The 24,392-nt window shown below is 43.6% G+C and overlaps 2 protein-coding genes across 7 annotated transcripts in view; both read left to right on the plus strand.

Annotated features, from left to right (window-relative positions):
• BAZ1A (bromodomain adjacent to zinc finger domain 1A) overlaps window positions 1–5,594 on the plus strand; it is a 65,590-nt gene extending 59,996 nt beyond the window's left edge. For 4 of the 5 annotated variants that reach the window (XM_064714718.1, XM_064714717.1, XM_064714719.1 and 1 more), the window contains 4 exons: window positions 328–797; window positions 1,834–1,976; window positions 4,015–4,102; window positions 4,634–5,593. In XM_064714718.1, the coding sequence (XP_064570788.1) occupies window positions 328–797; window positions 1,834–1,976; window positions 4,015–4,102; window positions 4,634–4,824 (892 nt within the window). In that variant the 3' untranslated portion in view covers window positions 4,825–5,593. Of the gene's footprint in view, window positions 1–327; window positions 798–1,833; window positions 1,977–4,014; window positions 4,103–4,633 lie in introns of all 5 variants that reach the window. The other variant, XM_064714720.1, reaches the window with a different exon arrangement.
• Window positions 5,595–17,128: 11,534 nt separating this feature from the next.
• On the plus strand, window positions 17,129–22,824 carry CFL2 (cofilin 2). 2 transcript variants are annotated; one of them, XM_064714340.1, is made up of 4 exons: window positions 17,129–17,286; window positions 18,703–19,010; window positions 19,103–19,179; window positions 19,271–22,824. In XM_064714340.1, exons 1-4 carry the CDS (start codon window positions 17,284–17,286, stop codon window positions 19,381–19,383), a joined length of 501 nt encoding a protein of 166 aa, XP_064570410.1. In that variant the 5' UTR covers window positions 17,129–17,283; the 3' UTR covers window positions 19,384–22,824. The 2 variants fall into 2 exon arrangements, with proteins under 2 accessions (XP_064570410.1, XP_064570411.1); XM_064714341.1 differs by lacking the exon at window positions 17,129–17,286 and adding an exon at window positions 17,786–18,577.
• The last annotated feature ends 1,568 nt before the right edge of the window (window positions 22,825–24,392 follow it).

Consider the following 24,392-nt stretch of genomic DNA (forward strand, 5'->3'; position numbering starts at 1 on the left):
AGTTAACACTTGCTGTGAGAAATAAGTGATTTAAAGGAATTGATAGCTGGTGCTCCAGTTAATGTATTCTTATTGCATAAGCTGCAAAGGTGATCAGAATTCTGAAAAATTCTTTAAGGTGTGTACTCCACAAAATATTTCACTAAGAGACACCAGAGGAGTATTTAAGACAATGGTAATTTTGGGTGACTGACTGCATCAGGTTGTTAGCCAGCTGCTTACCAGTTCAACCTTGAATGGCTGGGTTTTTTAAATGCTGAATTAGAAAACAGGGAAGAGAGACGAATGGAATTTTGGAATAAATAAACATAACTCTTCACTTTGTAGCCCATCAAAACAAGGAAGATCTCAGGTCAAGTTTCCATTAAAAATGAGAGCAGCCAAGCTCAACAATCCATTCTCAAGTCAGAACAGCCAGCGTCAGGCAAGATACGCTTCTCGGAGCCAGCCAATTGAATCTTCGTCAAAAATGACCAGAAGGGGTTTAAGAAACATAAAATCAGCCTCCTCAGCAGGGACTAAGCCCACTTTAAGACTTCATAGCCGGACCACTCGTCAGAGCCAAAGTTCATTACCAGCAGATGTTTTTGTGGAGCTGCTCGGTCCTCGAAGAAGACGAAGAGGACGAAGGAGCGCCAGGAGCTCACTGGGAAGCAGCTCCTCCAACTCGCTCGGCTTCCGAGTTGTGGATACTCCAGAGCCCGCCGAGCGCCTCAGGAAATTGCCAGTTGCTGCTTCAAAGCTTTCCCTTCCTGTTGCTGAACCCAAGAGAAGAGGCAGAAAACGACAATCTACAGGTTAGAGAAATGTGTTTATCACAGCAAAATCCACATTCTGTTCCTTGATAAAATAATTGTGTGGTAGAGCATGGAGATCATGAGTAGTGGTTGAAGGCACTTTTGCCACTTCCAGTGAGTTTTTCTTTCACACTGACAGAACCTTAAAATTTTCAGCCATCTGAGATTTATTGTATCCATATTTGAAATTTCATATTTGCACACGATATGCTCTATAAGTGGATTGAAAGTTTGGAAGTGCCTTAACCCACACAAATGGAAATGTTTACTTGTAGCTTTTTATGATTTTATTTTATTAAAGAATTAAGCAGTGAAGAGCACAGATAGAGGGAACATAGTGAAATTGGGAATATACACACAGAACAAGAAACTGCTTCCTGAAGAAAAATGTTGTCTGCCTGGTATAGGGCTAACAGTGTCCATGCTTGTTAAGGTAATACTTTGATGGTAAGGAAATACTTGGAAAGATACAATAACTTTTAAAAACAAAAAGGACCCAGTGTGAGACTGAAGAGTGTAAAAGAGCTTGCACTCCAGTGTAGCAGCCTTGTATTCTTCACCATTTCTGTCTGTCACTATTCAGAATGTCTGAGCTTTTCCTTTAACTACCCTGCTGACTACTCTTGAAAGCAGATAAAACCAATCTGAATAGAGTTTTTGTGAAAGTAAAAGTTAGGAGCAGGCAGCTTATTCTTGTTTTTCTCTAACAGGACTTTTCTTCAAGTGTTTAACAAATTGTTTTAATATTGAAATCAGTGAAAAAAATCATATCCAAAATTAATGCAATGGATGAGGCACCCAGCTAAGGCCTGGTACTTAGCGTTCTGTATGACAAGAGACACATTTTAGTAGTAAATGACAAGACTGGAGTATAGTTACTACTTTAGGTCAAACTACATGCCTTGTGCTTTTAAACTACAGTTTTAGTACCCCAAAATAATGGTTTTTCAGCTTTTTATTAATTTTAAAAAAATTATTTTATTTGTCAAGCTTTTAATCTTTATCTGGGGGGATGTTGGGTTGGTTTTTTTTCCAGAATCATCTCCTCCAGTATTGAGCAGGAGAAGTTCAGGACGTCAGGGCGGAGTCCATGAACTCTCAGCTTTTGAGCAGCTGATAGTGGAGCTGGTGCGGCACGATGACAGCTGGCCTTTCATGAAACTGGTTTCCAAAATCCAGGTAACTGACACAACTCTACAGGCAGCAGGAATGGCTGAGAGCCCTGCTTGCTGCTGGTAAACCTGGGGAATTTACAGCATGGTGCAAACAGCAGGATAGAGCCAAGCAGTGGGATTCAGGAGAACTCTTGCATTTCAGCTCAGATATTTGGTGTCAGAAATAACTTCCACAATTGATGTGGTATTGGCAAAATTTTACATAAACTTTTCAATGGGCATTTTAAAATGTGAAATGCTTTGGTTTTAAAAAACCCAGCCAAATAAGTATAGCATAAGACTGCTAAAGGTAAGCTTGTGATTATTAATTAATTATTTGAATTAATCTTTCATTTATGCAAAGACATTCTGAGACGAGACCTGTGACAAATAATAAGATAGAAGCAACTTCATGCTGATCTTAATTATAATGAAGTAAAAAGATGATTCTGTAGCTTCATTCTTAATTTCCCTCTTGTTCAAATTTCAAAATACTGGATGATAATGTGGATACCCAAAGTAAGTGCTGCTCTAGAGGTTTTTACTACAATAAAACTTGCCAAAGCTGCTTTCTGCAGGCTCACTGGCTTGTCCACTGTAAGGTACTGCTGACCCTATCTGACCTTGCCAAAGTGCCTGTCCTTTCCAAGCCTCTGGGGCAACTCTGCACAGGCATTCTTGGGGATCTAGAGTCTGGTGTTTAAGGCTCTGCTAAAATTAGCAGTGATAGCTGTTTAATAAAGACCTGAAATGCTGAATTCAGAGCCACAAATAGTTGGGAAGGGTAATCTGTCTGGACAAAGAGAATGATGTACAAATGTGAATGAACAAAGTAAGCGTAGAGGTGGAGAGGAATATTGAATGAAATGGAGAACAGTGACTGCCTAATAATAGAGTATTGGAATTATGTTGGGAAGGGCAAGAATCTGGTGAATGCAAAGAAGGATGGAGAATTCAACTTAGTTTTGTTGCTGAAACTAAACTGCTAGAATTCAGTGCATTCTGGTTTGCCTGAACCAATCACTTAGGGAATAGTCTCTGTATAGTTGGAAGGAGAAATCCATACCTGACCCAGATTTTCTTCATCATGATAGATATTTTGGTTTAAACTTTTAGCTGCCTTTAAGACAATGTAAAGGATACATTGAATGGTCAGTGCACAGCAAGCCAGAAAGAGAAAAATACTTTTCTTTTTAGTAATTACATAAACATCACTCCTAAAGGAAAAGGAATTAAAAATGTTAGTTTAATTCTGTTTCTTTACTGATTCTTCCTTTAGGTTTGTTTGCAGGTTGCACTTGATCTAGAGTAAAATTGCCATAACCAAAACCTAGGTTTTAAAATATACAGGATAGTGCATGTGGGTATCTTTCCTTGGAGGAGGAGAAGGCATGTTTGGATCAGATGCCTTTTTCTTTTGCTTCCCCCACCCCACTTTGTGAGACAGGCACCCTAGGCTTGGTGCTTACTGGAATTCAAAACTGGATCCAAATGATCAGTACACTTAAGGGTTAGGCAGTCCTTTTCCTCCCCTGACTCTTGACCCCACAGTACTTGTGGAGAGTCTCCTGCTGCTGCTCTTCAGCACAAGTGAATGGAATCTCTGCATTTTGAATGAGTAGTGGTGGAGTCAAAATGATTATTACTCATGATTAAAGAGCTTTTAACATTGTAATATATTGCAGAAAAAATAAAAAATGTAAAATATTGGAAATAATTTTTGTACTTGACAGATGGGAATAGCTGGAACAGCACAATGCTTATCTGCTCATGCAATTTTCTTATAGTTGTTCACAGGGCATTTAGGAGTAGATTTATTTATTAAATTTCTGGCTAACATTTGTTGTAATCTGCTACTTGAATGATAGAAAAAAAAAACAGTGACTGAAAACTAGTATTCAGTTCAGGGAATGAAGGTAGTTGTGTAAGAATCCTCTGTTTATTTAAAAGCAAAACATAAATGCCTTTTGCTGATACATTATTTGTTTTAATGTTTTACATAGGCAGTATTTAAGCTTCCCTTTGTTTGTCCATTAATCTTTTTGTTTGGATTTTTTTTTTAGGTACCAGACTACTATGATATAATCAAAAAACCTATTGCCTTAAATATAATCCGTGAAAAAGTGAATAAATGTGAATATAAGTTAGCATGTAAGTATTGTTTATTGAAAGGGGTATATTGTACCATGTTCTCTCACTTTGAATCCTTGTCCTAAAATAGAACTGTGTTGGATGATTAGAAAGCTGAAATTGTGTTTGCTTTGGGGTTTTGTGGTGTTTTAGGTTTTTTAAAAGAGCAATTACTAATATTTTTTTTAAATAAAATCTGTTGAACATAGTTCCTTTCCTACTAACATACATGATGGATAGATGAGAAATGGGCAGCTATGAAACTTCTGGTAGTTCTCAAGCCTTTAATATCAAAGAGTGACACTGATGGAATAATTAGAAAAGGTACTGTTGTCCTTGTCTCTGATTTGTATTTCCTGTATTGATAATCAGAGAAACTGAAGAATGTTGACATGGAACAGCACCGATACAAGGATAGCAACTCGATACATGTAAAGACATTTTTGTGTTGCAGCTCTGCATAGGATCACTGTACTGATTTATTGGTGTCAAACTGTTCGTCAGACCACTGATGACTTGAAACATGCTAAATTTATTTATTTTATTCCCTAGCTGAATTCATTGAAGATATTGAGCTGATGTTTTCGAACTGCTTTGAATACAACCCTCGTAACACAAGTGAAGCAAAAGCTGGAACTAGACTTCAGGCTTTCTTCCACATTCAGGCTCAAAAGCTTGGACTTCCCATCACATCTGGTAACGTGGACCACAGCGCTCCCGCAGCAAAGAAGTCTCGAATCTAACCTCTGCCTTCCAAAGGAGTTCTTGAGGGAATTGATTACATTCATTAAAATGGATTGTTAAATTACCCAGTCGTCATGTCTATTTAAAGCAATAACAACTGTTTAACCACCTTGAAGTGTGGCCTGCACTATATTCTCAATATAATATTAAGCACTCAGGAGAATGTAGGAAAGATTACCTTTGCTACAGTTTTATTCAGTGTCTAATAATTTTGATAGATGTACTGGATACAGTACTGGTTTACAGAGGTTTTGTACATTTTTAATACATTCATGTGTCCAGATATCTTCCAGAAGTACTTTGTTTTTTCCTGCACAAAATAACGTTGTTTCATCCTCTAGATTTTGTAGGAGCTGTGGTATTGAGGGCTTTATCAACTCAGAGAAAATCTTCTGCTGTAGCACAGTTGAAGAAACTGTGTGTGTTGTTAAAACTTGTTTGAGCATATCTTCTCAACACTAATGAGTACAACTGCATATCTTTTCAAGTACTGTACCAGTGCTGGCTGGAGGTATTCTGTCTGAGTTTATTAAGTAGATATTTATTTAGCATTCAAAGTAATTTGTGAATTTGTTTTGTATTTATAAAATTTGTACTTGGGGCAAAAAAAAGTCCCATAACTTTTTAAATTTTGGAGGGTGGGGTTTTGTTTGTTTGTTTGTTTTTTCCCCTCTGACTTGATGATCAATCAATAAATACCTTCTTGTGTCCCTGGCAGTTCTTCTAGCAATGAGTAAACTTGCAGGACTGTACTCTTAAATTTCTACATTCAACTTTGGAAGTGTAAAAATAAAATGACACATTTTTTCAAAGTATGTTGAGCTTGGACTTCCTCTTGAGTTGTACTGCTGCACCACCTTTCCAATAATTTCTGAGGACAGTTTGCTGGAGGCAACACAGCAGAATGTGGTTCCAGTATGAGTACCCAGCCAGCACTCTGGGCAGCTGCAGCCACTGTGGTTCCTGGTCTCAGAGGGATGCAAGTGTCCATCAGTTTGTCTGGAGTAATGTGAGTACTGTAAATTGTATGGATCTTTAATTTGCATCTCTACTGTGTAAAACCTCACAGATTTGTTCAGTTGACCAGCAGCTTCTTTAAAGTATCCTTAGTATGCTTGATAGTATTGTTTTCAATATTTATTAATGTAAATTTATTAAGCTCAGTTTAATAGGTTTAAATCAGTCCTGTCCTCTTGGAGATATGCCATAATCTGAGAAAAAACTATAGAGTGGAAGTCTGGGGATAGGAAGGGGCTGTAGGAAAAACAAACATGAGGCTTGCTGCTGCAGCAGCATCTTTCCCCCTGTGTTTATGCAGCTTGTGTTAAAGGGTTTTTAAAATTATTTAAAAATTTAAATAATTCTAAAAGTTATTTTAAAATAATTTTTAAAAATTATAAGAATGAGAAGGGGAAGGGATGTTGTTCAGAAATGTCTGCTAATACTTCTGAGTTTCTGTGGAAACTTTCCACAGAAAGTTGTCAGTTCAGAGCTGACATCTCTGCCTAGATTTAAGAGATATTTTTTGTTCCCATAAAAGAAATGCTCCCAGTAAAGAATGCTAAATTCTGTGAGGAATATGAGCAGCACAAGACTTGGTTGCAGGGTATAAGCTGTACTTGATACCCCTGCATCTGTCCAGTCCTGGGAGGCTGTCAAAAGTCCTGACTAGTAGGTTGCACAACAGTTGTGCTCATTCTTGTTCACATGAATAATCCCCATTGACCTGAGTGTGAATACATTTTGAGGAGGGGCACAGTGAGCTGAGTAAGTCTATGTGTGGCAGATGTAAGTTAAATAATTTCTGTTCCAAACCTACTCCCAGCTGTTCATTCCTATCACTCTTTTTCCAGGGTTATTTCCTTCAGTAGCATCCCCTTAACAATGCAGCTATAATTTTGGGTTTGGATAGAGCAAGTGGGAACAGTCCAACCCAAATCTCTGCTTGACAATGGTGTTTGTAGCTTGTGCTCAGCAAAGTTACTAACTTCCCTTTAAGTCTGCAAGCCTGAGGCCTCACATACACTGAAGGTGAAATACAGGAGGTGCTATTCTGCTTTGAACAGCTGTGCTTAAAATACTCCTATCTGCCATACGTGCAGTTCAGCTCTGACTGTTCTTGGCTTTAGTGGTAATTGTGAGGCATGAACCAAGTCCTCAGAGCAGACTGCCTGATCTGGTACTTTCTTTGTTGCTTTTTCAGACTTCAGTGATGCTTTTTCTTAGCTGTGTCGAGATATCTTTTTTATGGCCTTTGGGAAAAGGGGGGTTACTTCTATATCCCTCCTTGTCTTAGGGGCTGAAATATTCATGCTCCTCATCCATCTTTTCTCCCTGAAAGTGTGTTACCATGATCAGCCATCCCACCTGATGTCACCATCAGAGTAAGATCTGTACACTATCTGTCAGGGCTTCAGGCACGTTTTTCACAAAGGTGTCAAAAGGGAGAGGGTGAACAGCTTCGTTTTGGATTCAGACTGATGAGGCTGTACCAGACTCTTGCAGAAAAGAGGCAGTAGGCTTAGTTGAGTGTAAGTGTAGCATCTGTGCTCTAAGCATTTTAACAAGGTGCAACAGTGAAAGTCTTGCCCTTCTTGGTAGCTTCCATAGATCCTAGCCCTGGCATGTATCCAGGTACTTCAACACCAGCTGCTTTTCCTGCTGTGTGAATTCTGCCCCTTTCATTCATTTCAGAGCTGAATAACTACCCTAGGCAATTTCTTCTGATTTTTTTTTACATTACTCTTCAGTAGCCAAGGGACCAGTCCCTTTGGGCTCCCAACCAAAGGATTCTCTTGTCCAGGAAACACCAGCATTTCCTCAAAGAAAGCTTGCTCACCTCCTGGCCACCACAGGCTGCCAAAGATGCAGAAGACCAATTCCCACAGTGACTGCTGGTACTGGAAGCAGCTCTTCCCACCCATGCAGGATGAGGTCACAAGGAGAAGGCCACTTCAAATGCTGGCTGTAGCCTTCTGTGGTGATTGCAGTCAAGCTGATACTGGCTGTTCAGGTGTCAACACCAGGGACATGTTGTATCAAGTCCCTTCACCTGTATTAGGAGGCAGGTGATGACCTTGACTGGCATATCCAGTGTCAGATTCAGCTGTTGGAAGTCTGGTTTCTGGAAGCCTGTAACAGTACTGGAAAGCTTGTGTTGCTTTGGTGTGGCAGCCCATGACAGATGTGAGCTAGCACTCTTTTTTGTGAGGGGTATGAGTTGGGGCCAGTGCCCCAGCAGCCACTACTGGATGCCTCCTTTGTGGAGGGTGAGGTTTTAAGCACAGAGCACTTAAACTAGTATTAACAATAAAAATATTATCTTAGCATAATCTTAGCAAATATGGGCATTAGAAACCAGTATGTAGCAGCTGAAAACCAGTTTGAATGTGCATATATAGCTCTAGGGAGGCAGACCCTGAACAGCCCCACTGCAGTGACCAGCTGCCCCAGAAGCAGCTGTCCCTGCATCTGTCACAGTGCAGAAGGGAAGAGCCTTCCAGAGACATGTGCAGGGAGCAGGTCTCTGGGGACAGCAGGCCGTGCCAGAGTCCTACCCAGCACCATGTTTGTGCTGCACTGGTAATCTGGTGCTTTAGGATTTAGGAGATTACATTTGTGGTTTATGAATCACTGATGTAACCACTGAGTTAACCCTTACCCTGCGGTGATCTTGTCTCTTCCAAGTTTTATCTGTTTGTATTCAATAAATAACATCTAACACAGGTCACGTTGCCTGTTGGGGATCCCTGTTGTAACTGATCACAGTGATTCTAGATAACACTTCTTGAGGCTAGCAAGGACTATTTCTGCCCTCCAAGAGCCTTCTCACTCTAAAGAAGTTGTCAGTGTCCAGACAACTGCAGGAAGTTTCTTGTAAAGCATTTGGCTGTAACTCTGAGGGATCTTTCTTTCCCTTGCACTGCTCAAGTGCCTTGATCTTCCCAACATGACATAGTCTAGTTCTGCAGGGCTGCTCCTGGTGCTTTACCCAGCCTGCTGCAAGGGCATATTCTGAGATTTCTCAGCCTGCTACCAAGTGATGCATTCTTCCTCCTGCCCTTCATCAGCTACCCACTTCCCTTAGTTTGGTGCTTCCTTAGGCAGTGCTATTAAAAGCTTGCCTTTGAAGTGCTCAATTGAGTATATGTCCAGTATTAGGCCTGTGTAAAAACTCCTCATCTCCAATTACCACCAATAAGAACACTTCCCATTTCAGGGCACTCAGGTTTGAAGATGATGTCTGGATGAAGACTGATGCAAAAGGTTAAATAACTTGTGCTGCAAATCAGAATTACAAAGGCAGGTAAGTAAACTGATTACCTTGTTTTCCAATAGGGATGCTGATGTAGCTCCATCCCTAAAACCCGTTTGTGTATTTGTGGATGTATTTGTATATACTTAGGCAAAGTTTGGGATTTTTAACTGCTCTAAGTCACTGACTATTAAAACAATGGTTATCATTCATGAATCCTAGAACTTAGAGAATGGCTTGGGTTAGAAGGGACCTCAAAAAATCATCTTGTTCCAACCCTGCGGCCATAGCAGGGACACCTTCTATTCGACCAGGATGCTCACAGACCCATCCAACATGGCTTGAACTCTGCCACAGCTTTTCTGGACAAGCTGTTCCAGTGCCTCACGAACCTCACAGTGAAGAATTTTTTCCTCTTACATAATCTAAACCCACTCTCTGGTAGTGGGAAGCCATTCTCCCTTGTCCTGTCACTCCATGTCCATGTAAAAAGAGCCTCTCTAGCTTTCTTGTAAGCTCCCTTCAGGTATTGGAAGGCATTTTTTGGAGTGCATTAAAATGCACATCAATACAAGCTACACCTGAAACGTTCTTGGGGCAGAAAGCCACCAATTGCATGTGTTTTCCAAAAAGTGCACTGAGACAAACTTTAGGTTTGTTTCTTTACCGTAATATATCAGGTTCCTGGGTTTGTAGTGCTTCTTTCCTGGAAAACTGCTGAAATTATTTTGAATATATATTTTTAAGGTGCAAATCAACCTTTAATTTTTTTTTAGGGATGAAAGAAGGGAAAAAAGTGTTCCTGGGTCTCCAAAGACAGGGCTATATCAGCGGCTGCCCTGCGAGTGGCTCTGGGTACGCAGCAGCCGGCCAGGCTGGAGGTGCTCAGCCCACACCATGTCCTGCAGCCTTTGCCAGAGGGGGGAGAAAGCAGCAAAGCTCCAGCGTTCTGCCTGAGCCTCCCTGCTTGCTCACAACGTTTATCCAGCTGTTCAGGTCACTCGCTTTTGATGAGAGAAATGTTTGATTGGGCCAAGTTTCCTACAAGGATGTTACATGACAGCATACTCTCCAAAACTTTGGCCCATGGCCATGGAAGATCAGCTTTCACTTCTGTCTTCTCTGCTGTTGTTCGTCTCTTTCCTTAGATTGATTTCAAAGAACCACGAAAGAAAGGGTCTTTATTTGAATAACATAGAGCTGCTGCACCAGCACTGTGTCACAGCACTGTGGTCTGGGGTTATTCTGGTGTTTGTGCTGCCTGGTTTAACCATGCCATGTGGAGGGACTGAAAATGGCATGCTTGTCCCAGAATTTCCCTGTAACAAGGTTAGAAGGAATCCTCTACAAGGATTACCTTGCTCTGCTAGGATAGCACACAGTCCAACTTCAGCTTTATCAATTTGCTAGTCTTGTCTTACCAATATATTTAGGATTTATATTGATAGTTCCTAGGTTAACAGTCCTATAAGAATGTGTATTATAATCTACGTGCTTTCCAATTTTTCTCCTTCGAGCACTCTACAGATAAAATTAGCTTGGAGAGGAAAGGCCTTTGAAGAGACAGCCAGTGCTGTGGCTCAGCTGTGAATTCTGTGTTCAGAATGGCAGAAATGGGAGCCAGGATGTTAAAATGTTTGGGGTTTGGATGGCAGTTCTGCATTTGACACTGGGCAGCATGGGGCTTCATAGTTGCTTTTCATGAGCATTCCTGTGCAGATCCCACCATCAGTCACATGCTGGGCTCTGCAATCCTGGCACAGCTCGTGAATGCTGCTGTCACCAGAGGACACTTCTGCACTGACCGACAGGCCCCACGATCCAGCAATGGTTATAAATATTCCTGGGCCTCAGTCATCCTAAAGCCCATCCTCAACCACCAGAAAGTGATCTCAACTCATGTATTTAGCATGTTAGGCTGAGATAAAGTTCTATTTTTAGATTGCTGTCTGAAAAAGAAAAACTTTGTGGTTTTAAAAGGCACTATCAACTTTTTAAGCACTGTATCTTGTGCAGGGACTTTGAAATGCTTGAATAGGTTTAGACGGTGCATCTTCTGTTTCCATAGTTGTTGCTTTTAAGAGGTTTCTTAAAACCAACGCTTGAGGTCAACCTTCATCAAACAGAATTTCCTTTCATTCAGATGCAATGCTGCAAACTGAGTGCAAGATCTGTCTGGAGCAATTTTAAGAGTATTGAAACTCCAGAACCAAAAATGTCTGTCCTCCTTTTTGTCTGACCTTTAAAACTTCCAATCAAAACAAGCCATTTGCATTAACCTCTGCCATCTTCACACTTTAGTCATGGCTTTATCTATCTCCTGGAGAGTATTTGATCCTTTACTAGTGATTCTTTTTTGTATTTAAAAGATGTCTCCTTAAATCAGACCTGCAATACCATAGAAGTGCTGACCATGATTAGAAACAGTCCATTTTCCAAGGACTTTATACCAACGTGATGATATAACCCCAGCAGGAAAAGAGGCACAGAGAAATGAAGGTCAGTAGCAGAATCAGGCCAAGCCTGGAAGACTTGGGATTAATGCCTGAAAGATCTGTACAATCTGTGTACAGTACTGCTTTGCACTTGTCCAGGCACAGAAGAACAAGGATTCCTTGTCCTTCCAGGAACCCTGTCTCAGGGGAGGCTCTCCTGTAAAAAAGAACCTAACAAAATTGAGCCATTATATGTGTTATGTGCCAGCCAGCCCCAGCAGCTCAAAGGTCTGCACGCACCTATCCTAAAGGAAAAGAGCTTTTGGAAACCATTGCCACTTTTTCCTGGAGGTGCACCAGTTTAAACTGTGCCATCTGCTGAGATGGCTGGCTGTATCCTAACTTTTGGCAGTTGTCCTGCAAACCAGGCTGAGGCTGTTCAAGAAATGACCCTTTCCAGCTGTCATGCTCGTCTGCTGAGAGGAGCCACTGCTCTGTGGCTCAACAGGTTTTCAGAAACATAAACAAGATGAACTCACTGCTAAGAGAATTGTAGATGTGCACTTCAGTAACACTACTGCTGTCCTTACTCCTTCTTTGTGTAAGATCTATTATATTTAGATACTAAATATAATATAATATGCAATAGAATATAATTAATATAATATTGTGAGCAAAGAACCAACTGTTGAGCCACAATACAGAGTAAGGAAAGAAACCACACTTTTATCTTTCTTCTGATTTTAAAAAGAAACAAAAACTTCTGCTTCTGTGCTGTGGAAAGTCTACTAAAATCCTAGCATAAGAGGCAGCAGAATTTGACTTTCTAAGCTTAAGGACAGAAACTTGGAGACTGCCAGCATATGGACTATCACTCATTTTGTAAGACATGGGGAAACTGTAAAAATTGCTGAGTGCTGTTTATGCATGTGCGTAGCAAAAGGGCACTGCAGCAGTTGGAGACACATTTTGTGGGGCATACAGGAATTACAAGGGCTAGCAGGATAAACAGTAGCAATTTCTTCTAGTGCTACAAATGTGTAAACCCTTGTAAAAGTCGAATATGTGCTAATTATGCAAAGGTGATTTTTATCTTCTGTTTTTATTAATAAGGCTGAGTGAAGTTTCCCTGTATTTTAAATTGTAGAGGAATTTTTTGTTCTGTTCTGCCATTATTTTTCATGTTTCTCTCACAGGACGAATTTTTATTTCCTTTTTTTGGTGTGTTTAAATACCATCCTTACCACCACGTCATTACAAGACATAACATTTTAATTAAATCTCTCTTTTGCTGTCCATTGACAGGCCCGTGGCTGCGCGGCGTTGTGATTCAGTGACACGTGTGAGAGGGGGAATTCCACTCTGCCCCGAACAACATGTGGCTGCTGCTCCTCGAGCATCCTGCCGGGCTCACGCTGGTGCCGCTCCCTACTGCCTCCTCCCGCCTGCCCTGCTGGCATCCGGCACCAGGTCAGCTCGTCCAGGGAACGCGAGGAGGGGAAAAAGGAGCTTTACAAGCGAGGAGGGGAAAAGGAGTTTTTCCTCGGCCGCATCCCCGCACGGGCTGGAAAGGGCCTTCCCCACCTGGTAGGGGAAGCCGCTGCTTAACCCCAGTGAGGCATCGCGGCTCTGGGCCGGCATCGCCGCCCGGGACCGCGCTCGCTGCCCCTCCCGGGCACCCCGGGGGCGGCGGGAAAGGCTCCGAGAGCCGCGGGCAAGGCGGCGGCAGGGCGGGCAGCGCTCCCAGCCCTGGGGCAGCAGCTGGCAGGCCGCGCTGCGAGGCGGCGGCGGCGGGAGCAGCCGAGCCGTGACTCAGCCCGGGAATGTCCTGGCACGGGCGGCCGCGGCTCCCGGTGAGGGTGACGCAAGGGGCTCGGCCGAGAGCAGAGCCCCCGGGCGTGACCGGCCCCGGCAGGAGCCGCTGCCGTGCCCGCTGCCCTGCCCTGCCTTGCCCTGGCGGTGCCCTGCCCGCCGCCCTGCCCGCTGCCCTACCCGGTGCCCTGCCCGGTGCCCTGCCCGGTGCCCTGCCCTGCCCGCAGCCCTGGCGGTGCCCTGCCCGCTGCCCTGCCCGGTGCGCTGGGAGCTCGGGGAGCCCAAGGGGGATTTGGGGACCGCTCCGCTGGACGAGGCTGCTTAAACCTGCAGAATTGTGAAAAGGGATAGTGGATTCTGGAGCTGCCCTGATGGGGATGGCTGCGGATCCGCGCCTCACACCAGCACACGCACACTGCCCCTCGCTTCAGGCTCCGCAATTAGCTCACAGGGAGGCACTGCAGGTCTTCCTAACTTGCCGCAAAATCGTGCCAGGATCCACAACTTAAGAGACAAATATATTTACTGTTGGGCTTTTTGCTTGTGTTTTTTTTTGTTTGTTTGTTTTGGGTTTTTTTGGTTTTTTGGTGTGCTTTTTTGGGGGTGTTTTTTTAGTTTTTTTTTTTGAGGAATGTATCTGCAATGTAAGGAGAGAGAAAAACTCAGTGTTAGCATTTCACAGCTTTTCTCTAATGCTCTCTTAGATTACCAAAAGTTGGACTTTGTCTGGCTTTCTTTGCACTCTCACTGAAAATACAGAATTGTTAGAGGGAAACTTGGTATTTTGCAGGGGTACGCAGGACAGCAAAGGAAAAAAAGAAGTGTCCTGAGCAAAAGATCACATCAGATGCAGTTTCCTATGCATTTCTCTTCCTTGACAGGTTGATTTTTTGAACTGAATGGTATTAAGAATCTCTGTCATTTCGGTGTGCATCTATGCAAGCTCCTCTGCTTTTCCTTTCCCTCTGCTCAGTCCTCTTGAAGGTAATCTGGCTACACTGTAACAGCTCCAATGCCCCCAGCAGAACCCAGCAGAAACCAACAGGCTCCTGAATTGGACTGGTAGACATATAGCCTCACTTTCTTCTATCTCAGATGGATTATTTTATAAAATTTAATTACTTAATTATGGATCTTAATTACTTTTGTGACCTCTATTCTTGTGTCAGATTTAACTCAAACAAGCTAACAAGTCAAAAAGTCGCTGAGATAAGGACTAGCCCAAGTCAGAGGGGATGCCTGAGGAGGCCAAGCAGAGGCCTTGCTTCCATGAGAAATGAGGCTGAAGTGGCAACACTGAGCTCAGCGAGGACCACAGAAGAACAAATAGGATGCACAGAGCACTAAAGGAAAGGACTGTGATACCAAAGAGCTTCAGTGCATAACGCAGCTCAGTCGATTCTTATAATTTCTCACTAATGAGCACCCAGGAGCTGAATCCAAACAAAGAGTGCCTCCTGCTCCACGGTGAGTCATTGCTTCCATCCACAGAGGGTGAAGGGAGCCTTGGAGGGCTTCCTCAGAGGCATGTGCCCCACAGAGGGTATCATTCACAAAGCTTTTAGTGCTGCTGCTGCTGCTGCTGGGCTCTCTGAATCATTGGGCTATTTCGGTGGTGCCTGGTGGGATGCAGGTCTTGTGGCACAGGGTAGTGAAACTCGATGCTTCCCGATGCAGTGAGATGCCGAAGTGAGGAACCAGCTTTGTCTGGGCGTGCTTCAGCAGTAAGATTTGCTTGGTCATTACTGCTTTTGGCTGGATACTGGCCATTTCTGTGGCCTCCAAAGTTCACCAGTGGGCTCTGTCACAAATTCCTTCTCTGATCACTGCAGCCACTGGGAGTTCAAAATCAATTTTCTTGAAAATGAGAAGCCCCTTTCTGTTTACCTGTGACATGTTTTTCACCTCTAAGAAATGCTCTCAAATTCTGACAAACTCATTTCTGTGTCAGAGATTTCTGTAAAGTCACACTCCTTCAGCCTGTGCTGCTTCTGTAATCTGGTGACTGCCAAGTATCAGTCAGTGATGTGCAGCAGCAGAAGCAGCAGCCCTTGGTGCCTGGGTACCTCAAGCATGCACCTTGTGAGATGAAGAGAGTATCAAGCACTCCTGATTCATTATTCAGTTTCCACGGTGTTAAAAACAGAGGGTGAGTCATGCACAGTGTTGCAGTTGTCATCCCTGGAGCACCTATCCAGCCACGCAACTCTGGAGCTGGTAACTCCACACCTTTCATTTTAGGAGCCTGGAACATGCAGTGCAGAGGCCCCATGTAGGTGGCTGAGGGTGCTCTGCAAGGACACGAGACTAGGGCACTCACACACAGCAGATTCCTGCTCCTGTGCACATGTTAGAAGTTTGCAGAGTCCATGGCAGCAAGTGTGGTCAGCAGCACCAGAGGATGTAGTGCACATGAGCACAGCTACACCTGCTTGCCAAATACACAATAAAGGTACTCCTTCCTGAGTCCCACATTGCTGGCTCTTACACAGGCAGTAAAAGTAACCGAGTCATCCGGAAGAAAAGGACTTGAGTCAAACAGAGCTCAGTGGCAGCAGGAAATCTGGAATGTGTGGTTGTAAGGAGGTGAGGGGTAAATACAGCTCCAGATTAGTGATTTCAAGGCTGATGAACCAAATTTTGAATATTGATTATGCAAGTCGGTCTTGAATTCTGCATCCAGAGGGCAGGATATACCCAGAGGGTCGGGTGTAACTCAAAAAGGATATTGGAAACATAGTGTCTCAGCTGATCAACAAGGTAATGTATAGTAATGGAGAATGGGGGCAGAAATGTCAACACATCCCTCACACAATGCAGTATGAAGATACGAACATATATGTATCTAAAACACATAGAGGAATCTAATACACATTCACACGTGCTGACAAACACTGGCTTGTCGGTTTCTACCACCATACTGGCAGCAGTTCAAGTGTTTGGGGGAGAGAGAGCTGGCTGGTCACAGCACAGGCTGGAGGCTCACAGGTACAGCTCCTTGAGGTCCTCAATGTTTAGGATTCCTTGGTTTTCAAACACACCAGTTGAGGGTGAAGAGTCACACAGGGCTGAGAATCCTCTTGTCCACTTGGATGTGCTAGAGATAAAATGCTCTGTGTTTGTTGCCCTGCGCCTGAAGCCCTGTCCAGCTTAGTATGGAACAGTAAAACACTGTCGGGAGAGCTGTCCTTCCTTGTTTTTTCTGTAAGTCATTTTCTCATCTTTTCATGCACCTTCCACCCTACGTGCTGTCCCGCCTCACTGCCTGAGCAGCTCTGCCAAGATGGCAGAAAGAGCACTCTTTGTGCCGGGTCCCTTTGTGCCCAGGGCCTTTCCCTGCACAGCCCGGGGCGGCCGCAGCACCGATCCTTCCAGCGGGGACAGGGCGGCGTGGCACACGGCAGCGGCACAATGCCGCCCCTGCCGCCTGCCGGGGCAGCCTGGCAGCGCCGAGCCGTGAGCAGGGGGCAAACCCTTCGGAGCAGCACAGAGCGCCTCGGCCCGGGGAGCGGCGCCGGGCGGTGCGGGGCAGGGCGGCGGGCTCCGAGCGGCCACGCCGCCATCGTGCCCCGGCCTGACGCTGCTGCTCCGGGCCCAGCCGAGGGGCCGCCTCGCCCCTCGCAGCCAGCCGGCCGCTGCCGGAGCCCGCTGAAGGCGCCGCCCGGGGCTGCGGAGCCCAGGCCAGGCACCCGCATTCCGGCGACGGCGCTGCCTAGGCCGAACGGGCGAGCGGGCCCCGCCGCCTGCGGGCCCTTCCCCGCGGGGGCCGGCCCAGCGCGGCCCGGCGGCGGCACGTGGTGGCGGCGCGGCCCATGTGACCGGCCCTCCCCGGCCGCTGCGGCTCATCCCCCGCCCGGCCGAGTCCCCGCCCGCCTCGCCCCCAGCGCAGCGCAGCGCTCTCTGCGTGCAGCAGCCCCGCACCGCAGGCAGCCGCCGCCGCCCCGGGACCCGGCGCCATGGTAAGGGCGGCGCGGCGCGGACGGGCGGGGAGGGCGGTGCGGGCGGCTGGCGCGGCCCGGCGGAGCCGAGCGAGGCTGAGCGGAGCAGGCCCGGCCCGGCGCGGCCCCGCGGCCTCCGGCGGCCATTTTAGTCTAATTTTAGCCGGGTGCGGGGGGAAGGGGACGCGGGAGCGGCCGCGGGGCAGCTACGGGCGGCGGGGCCGGGGCCGGGCCCGGGGCCTGGCCGGGCGGGCGGCGCAGCGCTCCCTGCGGCACCGCCCGGGCGTGCGATACCCGACGGGGCGGAGAGGGGCGGTGGGCGCGGAGAGAGGGGTCCCGCACTCCTCCCGAGGAGCCGCCCGGTGCCCGGGCCCGAGGGGCGGCCGGGAGCGGCCGCGGGCGAGCGCTGGGGCCGGGCGGGGCTGCCGGCGCGCGGGGACGGGGGCGCGGAGCGGCGGGGCTCCTCCGGCCCCGCGAACAAAGCGGGGAGAGGGGCCCGCGGCTTCGCCCCCGGGGACAAAGCCGGCGGCTCCCTGCGAGCACCTGCCTTCCCTCCCCGGCAGCCTGCGCTGGCAGCGCTGCCTCGGCAGATGTAATTGCTGGACCGAGAGCAAGGGCGCTGCAGATGGGCTGAGCTCGCTTGCTCACTCGCAGCGGGGTTTGCTAAATTATTTTCATTTTGCCTGGAGCTGCCCGTTTGCCCTGCCGGTGTTTTGTTTCCTTGCTGTTTTAGGCTCTTATTTTGAGCGGCTTGCGAGCCTGATGGGGAGCTGTACAGTTGTAATGGGTATTTTTATATGAACGAAGAGCAGTCAAACAATACTCCCGCAGCAGTATGAAGTAAAATTCGGGAGTTCTTAAGGCGCGGTGTTGAAGCTGACACAATGCAGAAAACATTTCTGCTGCTTGTAGAGCCTTACCTCACGCAACAAAATGAGAGTCATGACACTGCTGGATGTGAGCTGCTGCTGTAGTGTTTGCTCTACTAGAAAAAAAAAAAAAGCCAACAAAAATCTATCCCCCAAAACCCCACCCCCTCCCATCCCAACCGAAAATTACAAACTCCTCTCCTGTGTTCAGTTCCTGCCCCCCCATCCTCCCTCTTCCCCTCCCCCCCAAATAAGCCAAATGCATGATAAGGTAAAGAAAACTGTTTGAGCAGTACAGTTGTGTGACTAGTTGGATGAAACTGCTATCCAGAACTGCTGAGCTGAAAATGCTGAGATCTACAACAAGAAACTACTGAATTCATGCCTCCTTTGTATCCTCTGCTCCGGTCCTACAAATATTACTAAATTCATAGTGTGTTCAGGTTGAGTATAGTATTTTTATTCTTACGGGGGCAGGCAGACTTCTTTATCTAGCACTGTGGGCTATCATCTTCTAGTGAGTGTTAATTTTTGCTGTTTAAATTATTCCTTTGATCTCATTTTACAGGCTTCTGGAGTAACAGTGAACGATGAAGTCATAAAGGTTTTTAATGACATGAAAGTAAGGAAATCTTCAACCCCAGAAGAGATTAAAAAAAGAAAGAAAGCCGTTCTCTTCTGCTTAAGTGATGACAAAAAACAAATAATTGTAGAGGAGGCAAAGCAGATATTGGTTGGTGACATTGGTGATACTGTGGAGGACCCCTACACAGCCTTTGTGAAGTTGCTACCTTTGAATGATTGCCGATACGCTTTGTATGATGCCACATACGAGACAAAGGAATCTAAGAAAGAAGACCTGGTATTTATATTCTGGTGTGTGAAAGCAAAGCTTGCTGTCAAAATTGAATGTTCTGGAGCTACCAGTGGATAACGTAGTAACTGTTGTTGGCTTTTTTTCTTTAAAGGGCTCCTGAAAGTGCACCTTTAAAAAGCAAGATGATCTACGCAAGCTCTAAAGATGCCATTAAAAAGAAATTTACAGGTATGGACCTAAAAATGCTTTTCTCGTTAACCACTGTACCATTTAGATGTTGAGGTTCTCATAAGTACATTGTTGTCCATCTGTCTTTCAGGTATTAAACATGAGTGGCAAGTAAATGGTTTGGATGATATTAAGGACCGTTCAACACTTGGAGAGAAATTGGGAGGCAACGTGGTAGTTTCACTTGAAGGAAAACCCTTATAAAAAGACAGACAAGTGCCATCTGGATCTAAGGAGCTTCCATTTCTGCAGCTCGTTCAATTGGAATAGTATTAGTCTCCCCATCCCCTCCCCTCCTCAAAAAATAAGCCCCTTCCCCACCACCCTGAAGGAGATGTCATTGTTAAGCAGTCTACCAGTGATTGCCATTAGACTGTTTGATCCTGGTAGTTTTATGTAGGATCCAAGGAATGCTTTCACGTCATACTCTTGGCCAAAACTGACGTTGCAGGCATTCCTTGCAACATGTTCAATGAATGTGATAGTTAATGTAAATAGTCTAGCAGACAGCAAAGGGTAAGCTAATCGAATGCCTTGAAAGTATTGTCCACTGGTCGGATGGTAGACTCTCTACAGTATTACTTACAGTTGCACTTGATTGCAGTTCCATGAGGCTCTTGTGCATTCATACACCTCACCTGCCTTGACAAGCCTATTTTTGTGACATGGCAGCACACAACACTATGCATTTAAAGCACTTTTTTGTAATATGTTTGACCCGCCCCCTCCCCAAGGAATGCCAATTAAGTTGCTGTAATTGTGTCATCAAATTATTGTAGTACCTCAGTTTCATTCCTGTTACATGCATATCTTTATAAATGAAGTAGCTGTTACGATGCCTTTCGTTTTCCATTGAATGTACACTACTGAACAGGAGTAGAAGTTATCTGTTTACCATATGAGTCTTGAAACACTAAAGTTTTGTAAAACATCAGTCATGGTGGCAATTTCTGTATTAAAAAGAGCCTTAAATGGAACATTGTTCTTTGAGATCAAAAACTGGCCACGTTGCAATAAAACTTGTGGCTTATTACAGAACGTTGCCTTGTTTTCATTGGAAAATATAGTTTTTAAGTGTTTAAGCATATTTCAAATAACTTCTGTGGAAAGTATTGTAAAGGTAAACAATCATTAATCTCATATTGAATAATGCAAGTTTTTAATACTGATTTAGGCACTGCTTTACAATACTTTGTGGCTCTGTTCTGGCCGTTCTATAAAGGACCTGCTCCTAGTTTACCGTAAAGTAAAGAAGCTACCACTACTGGAGACCATTAGTTCCATGAAACACTTGTGTCAGAAACTCAAAAATACAAAGTAATTAACCATGCAGTGTATTTTGTACCTGAATGTTCTTAAAGTTCTACATGCCAGAGTAAAACCTTGCAGGAGTTTTTACAGCTCGCTGTCTTTCTGGGTAAGGTGATGTGTAATAACAGCTACATGCAGAGTTTGAAGCGGGCAAAGAGTTTTTGTTTCTTGAGGGTTATAGTTAGACCGACCCAGTACAAGAATTAGCCTAAATGAACTGTTCTACTTGTTAGCTTCTATGTAAATAGAACTGGAAAGTGTTTGCCACTACTGAGGCTTGCATAGGGGACGTGTTTTGGCTGGGAGCCAAATAATGCTCTCCTTATAGAGAATTTGATCTGCTCTGTGTGAGCAATCCTCCGTTAGCCAGAGCTATTTATGGCAAACACATGCTTTTGTATCTTGTCATCGTTATCCACAAATGGCAAAACTGGACATGATTCTCCTGGTATGCATAAAGGAGCGCTGTTAGGCAGCCACTGGCAGCTGAACTGTACATGCTGCTGAAGGAATGCTCTTTTATCATTACCTTATTTTAAAAAGTTGGTAGAGTTGAACTGTGGAGCTTTTAAATGCAGGCTCTTTATGTTCAGTTCATAGCCCTTTTTCAACAAGGAAGCAGATAATAATCCAAATACTTTCTGTCTTTTTTTTCCCCCCTCCAATAGTTTGAGTAACCTAGTGGTACTGTGTTTAGGCTCTCTTGTCCTGTAGAACTTTAAGACTTTATTTCAGGCTTCTGGCTATCCCTATGACTTGCACACTTCATTGTGTTTGCTGTTCTATGTAGACTAAACTTTACTAGAATTTAAGTAAAAAGGCATGATGACCACTGACTTACTAAGTGTATTAATGAGTCTTGGTTTTGTTCTACAAAACTCTCCTTTCAGGTACCTTTTAAGATTGCAAAATAACTGATGGTATGCATGTTGTCTAGGTGAAAAAAAACAACCCACAACTTCTTATTCCTCAAAATAGTCTATTTCTGATCATTCATGTTGTATGCAAAGCCCAGTTTAATGTAAAGATATCTGTGCTTTATGTTTAACTTGACTTCAGTACAGTCAAATGAAATTATCTTTTAACTGATTTTTCACAAGGAATAAATTGTTTCTTTAGAAAAAGCCAAAATGGAAAATGTTAAATTTTAATAAACCATTTGAATTTTCATTTTAGACAGTAAACTTTTTTAAGGAGTATTGTGTTTAAATTTATTGTTTGTTTTTGCTGCAGTCCGGAAAAATGTCTGCCTTTTTAGTTTAATATTATAGGTTGTTTTTTTTTCTTTTTTTTTAACTAGCTTTGGTGTATATTCACTCAGTCCAACTAGCTATGAAATTGAAGCACAAACTGTCTTTATGTAAGATTCCTACCAAATTTAAGTTTTGGATCCAAAAGGATCAGCCTGCCTTCAGTTTGTTCTTGAAATGAATGACTGACTGACTGATGTGAGGTCCAATTCAGATGGCTTGCTTTTTAAAAAAACAAAAACAAAAAAACAAAAACCAATAAAGTGCTACAGAACTGTTACTGTTTGAATTATAAAACAAATGAGAGACAGCTGGCATCTGTTCCAAAATGGTTTGTCAGCTGTTGTTTTCTGTCATTATGCAAAATGGTGAGGGCCTCATTGTGATCGAGAAGTGGAGGAAAATCCTCTTGAGTATCTTCTGTGTATTTCTGTGTAGACGTGACTTTTGGATATCTTGGCTTCAGTTATTGATAAAGAAATGTTAAATTTTTCATGAGAGTAGCTTGTGCAGAAATGGCATTTTTCTTCTAAAATAATGTTTCAAAGCCAGCGGTTTTGTTTGATTGGTAAATCCTGGAAGAGGTATAGCTAGATGGGTTTGATTTCTGAGAAGGGAAACCAATCCAAGACTAGAGTGTGCAAGTGAGGTTTATGCTTGTGGTGATTTTAGAAGTGCAAAGCTTAAATTTGTATGGACTTGACTGTAAAAATGACTCCTGGTCAGATCATGTAGCAGAGTTTGAGTATGCTCTGTTAAACCCAAAGTGTTTCGCTAAGGGGAAGGCTTTTCCTTCTCTACCATTCCCTCAGAACAAGTGATGGAATACAGCAATTGCCACAATTTGATAATAAGCTTTACTCTCTTATGCCAATTCCAGTATAAACCAAATTTTCATGTCTGCCTATTTTTTATAAACTCCTGTAAGTCCCCTTTAGTTTGTGGTGGCGAGTTAATGATTGTAGAGTGAAAACACGGCACTAATGGTGGATCAAAGATCATCAATGTAGCACCTGTCTATTGAACTTCTTTGAAATATTTCTGATTTTGAAAACCTGGTATAAATAAAATTAATTTAAATGTCTTCAGTTGTTGAGTTTGTTTGTGTGCTAGACATCACCTGCGTTAATCACTTTGTTGTCTTTGGACTGGGAGCAGCCCAGATACTGTGAAAGAAGTTGTGGGATACCTGGATTTTTTGTAACAGGTTTCTTCTGCTGCCCATTCAGATCAATATCCTACTGTAGCAAAAGCCAGCACTACTGGCTCCGGAGATGGATATAAAGAAATTTTTAGTGGGCTGGTTCTAGATAGCCTTTTTCTTTTGTTGGATCCCGGCTCGTGTGTTCAGAAAAGTAGATGGCTTTCGTATAGAAAATGTAAAATGTATGTTTACACTGGCATGTAATTTCTAGTACAGGGAAGGAAGTGAACTGATGTGTGAAAAAACTGACTCCATGAAGAAAGATCAAAATATTACCATTTTGGTATCAGTGGCCTGTCTCTTGTTAATATAAGATTTCTTGGATCTAGGAATATGTTATCTGGAAGAGTTAATTTTGTAAACAAAGCTGTGAAGAAACAGCTTCATTGAATTCTCTGGAGAAGGCAGACTTTAACAATGTGCATTAAAAAACCCTTTACTGTTTATCTAACATAAGCCTACTCTATGGCTATGGGAACATACATAAGAATCTGCATTAAAGAAGAATGAAAGGTCTCTGAAGTTTTTTGAATAAAAATTACTGTTTAGCTTAAAAATGTTCTATTTTTACTAAATTCATATCCAGTGCTTGACCCTATTGAATTGGGACATTTTTCTGCCTCACCTCCCATGCTGTTGAATCTACAATAAACCCCATATATCTTACTCTTTCTTGCATTGCTTATCTATGCATTCTACTAGTAACCTCTGAAAAATAAATACAGTAAAAACTAAATCTTTTCATAGGAAGTTCAAACAGGTGACATAATTTATGTTCATTTAATGATTTCATAGAATTGTCTTTTTACATTATAAAGCTTAGGGAAAAATGTGCTAATTGGAGGTACTGAAAGTAATTTTTACATTCCTAAGATTCTGTGACTGTCTTTTTAATAACTCATTGTAGATTAATGTTTCTGTTGTCAGCTTCGCTTCATAGATATTTAGAAAATAATAATTGGAAAATAAACTTGAAGATGCTGCTGATTATTTTTAGAAGTTTCTAAATGTCAATTTGGATTATAAAATAATATACAAACTTCAATTTCCCACTGCTAGCCTAATTTTTATTCTTGTGTGTACAGGCTTAGAAATGTATGTGTAATCATGCCTCTCCTCTTCCACCTCTTTATTTTTAAAAACAGCTGTGTCACTGCAAATCCCTGCCATCTGCCCACTGTCTTCTGTAAAGGTTTATGGACAATCTCCACTTGTACCTTTCAGTATCTGTTTTCCCCTCTCTTGTTTGTGATTGTAGGAGTTTGGTTTAGAAAAACTAACCGCTGTAACACTGTGCTCCTCGAAACCTTTTCTATTATGCAGCAAGTTAAAAGCATCAGTTAATCTCTGGTGAGCGCAGCTGCAGGGTGTACATTGGCTTGGAAAAAGAGATGTCATTTTGAGAACCAGTTCAGAGAGCCTTATTTGTGTCTGCTTCCTCGTAGTGG

This window comes from Zonotrichia leucophrys, chromosome 5, assembly GCF_028769735.1.
Source record: "Zonotrichia leucophrys gambelii isolate GWCS_2022_RI chromosome 5, RI_Zleu_2.0, whole genome shotgun sequence".
Classification (NCBI taxonomy): domain Eukaryota; kingdom Metazoa; phylum Chordata; class Aves; order Passeriformes; family Passerellidae; genus Zonotrichia; species Zonotrichia leucophrys.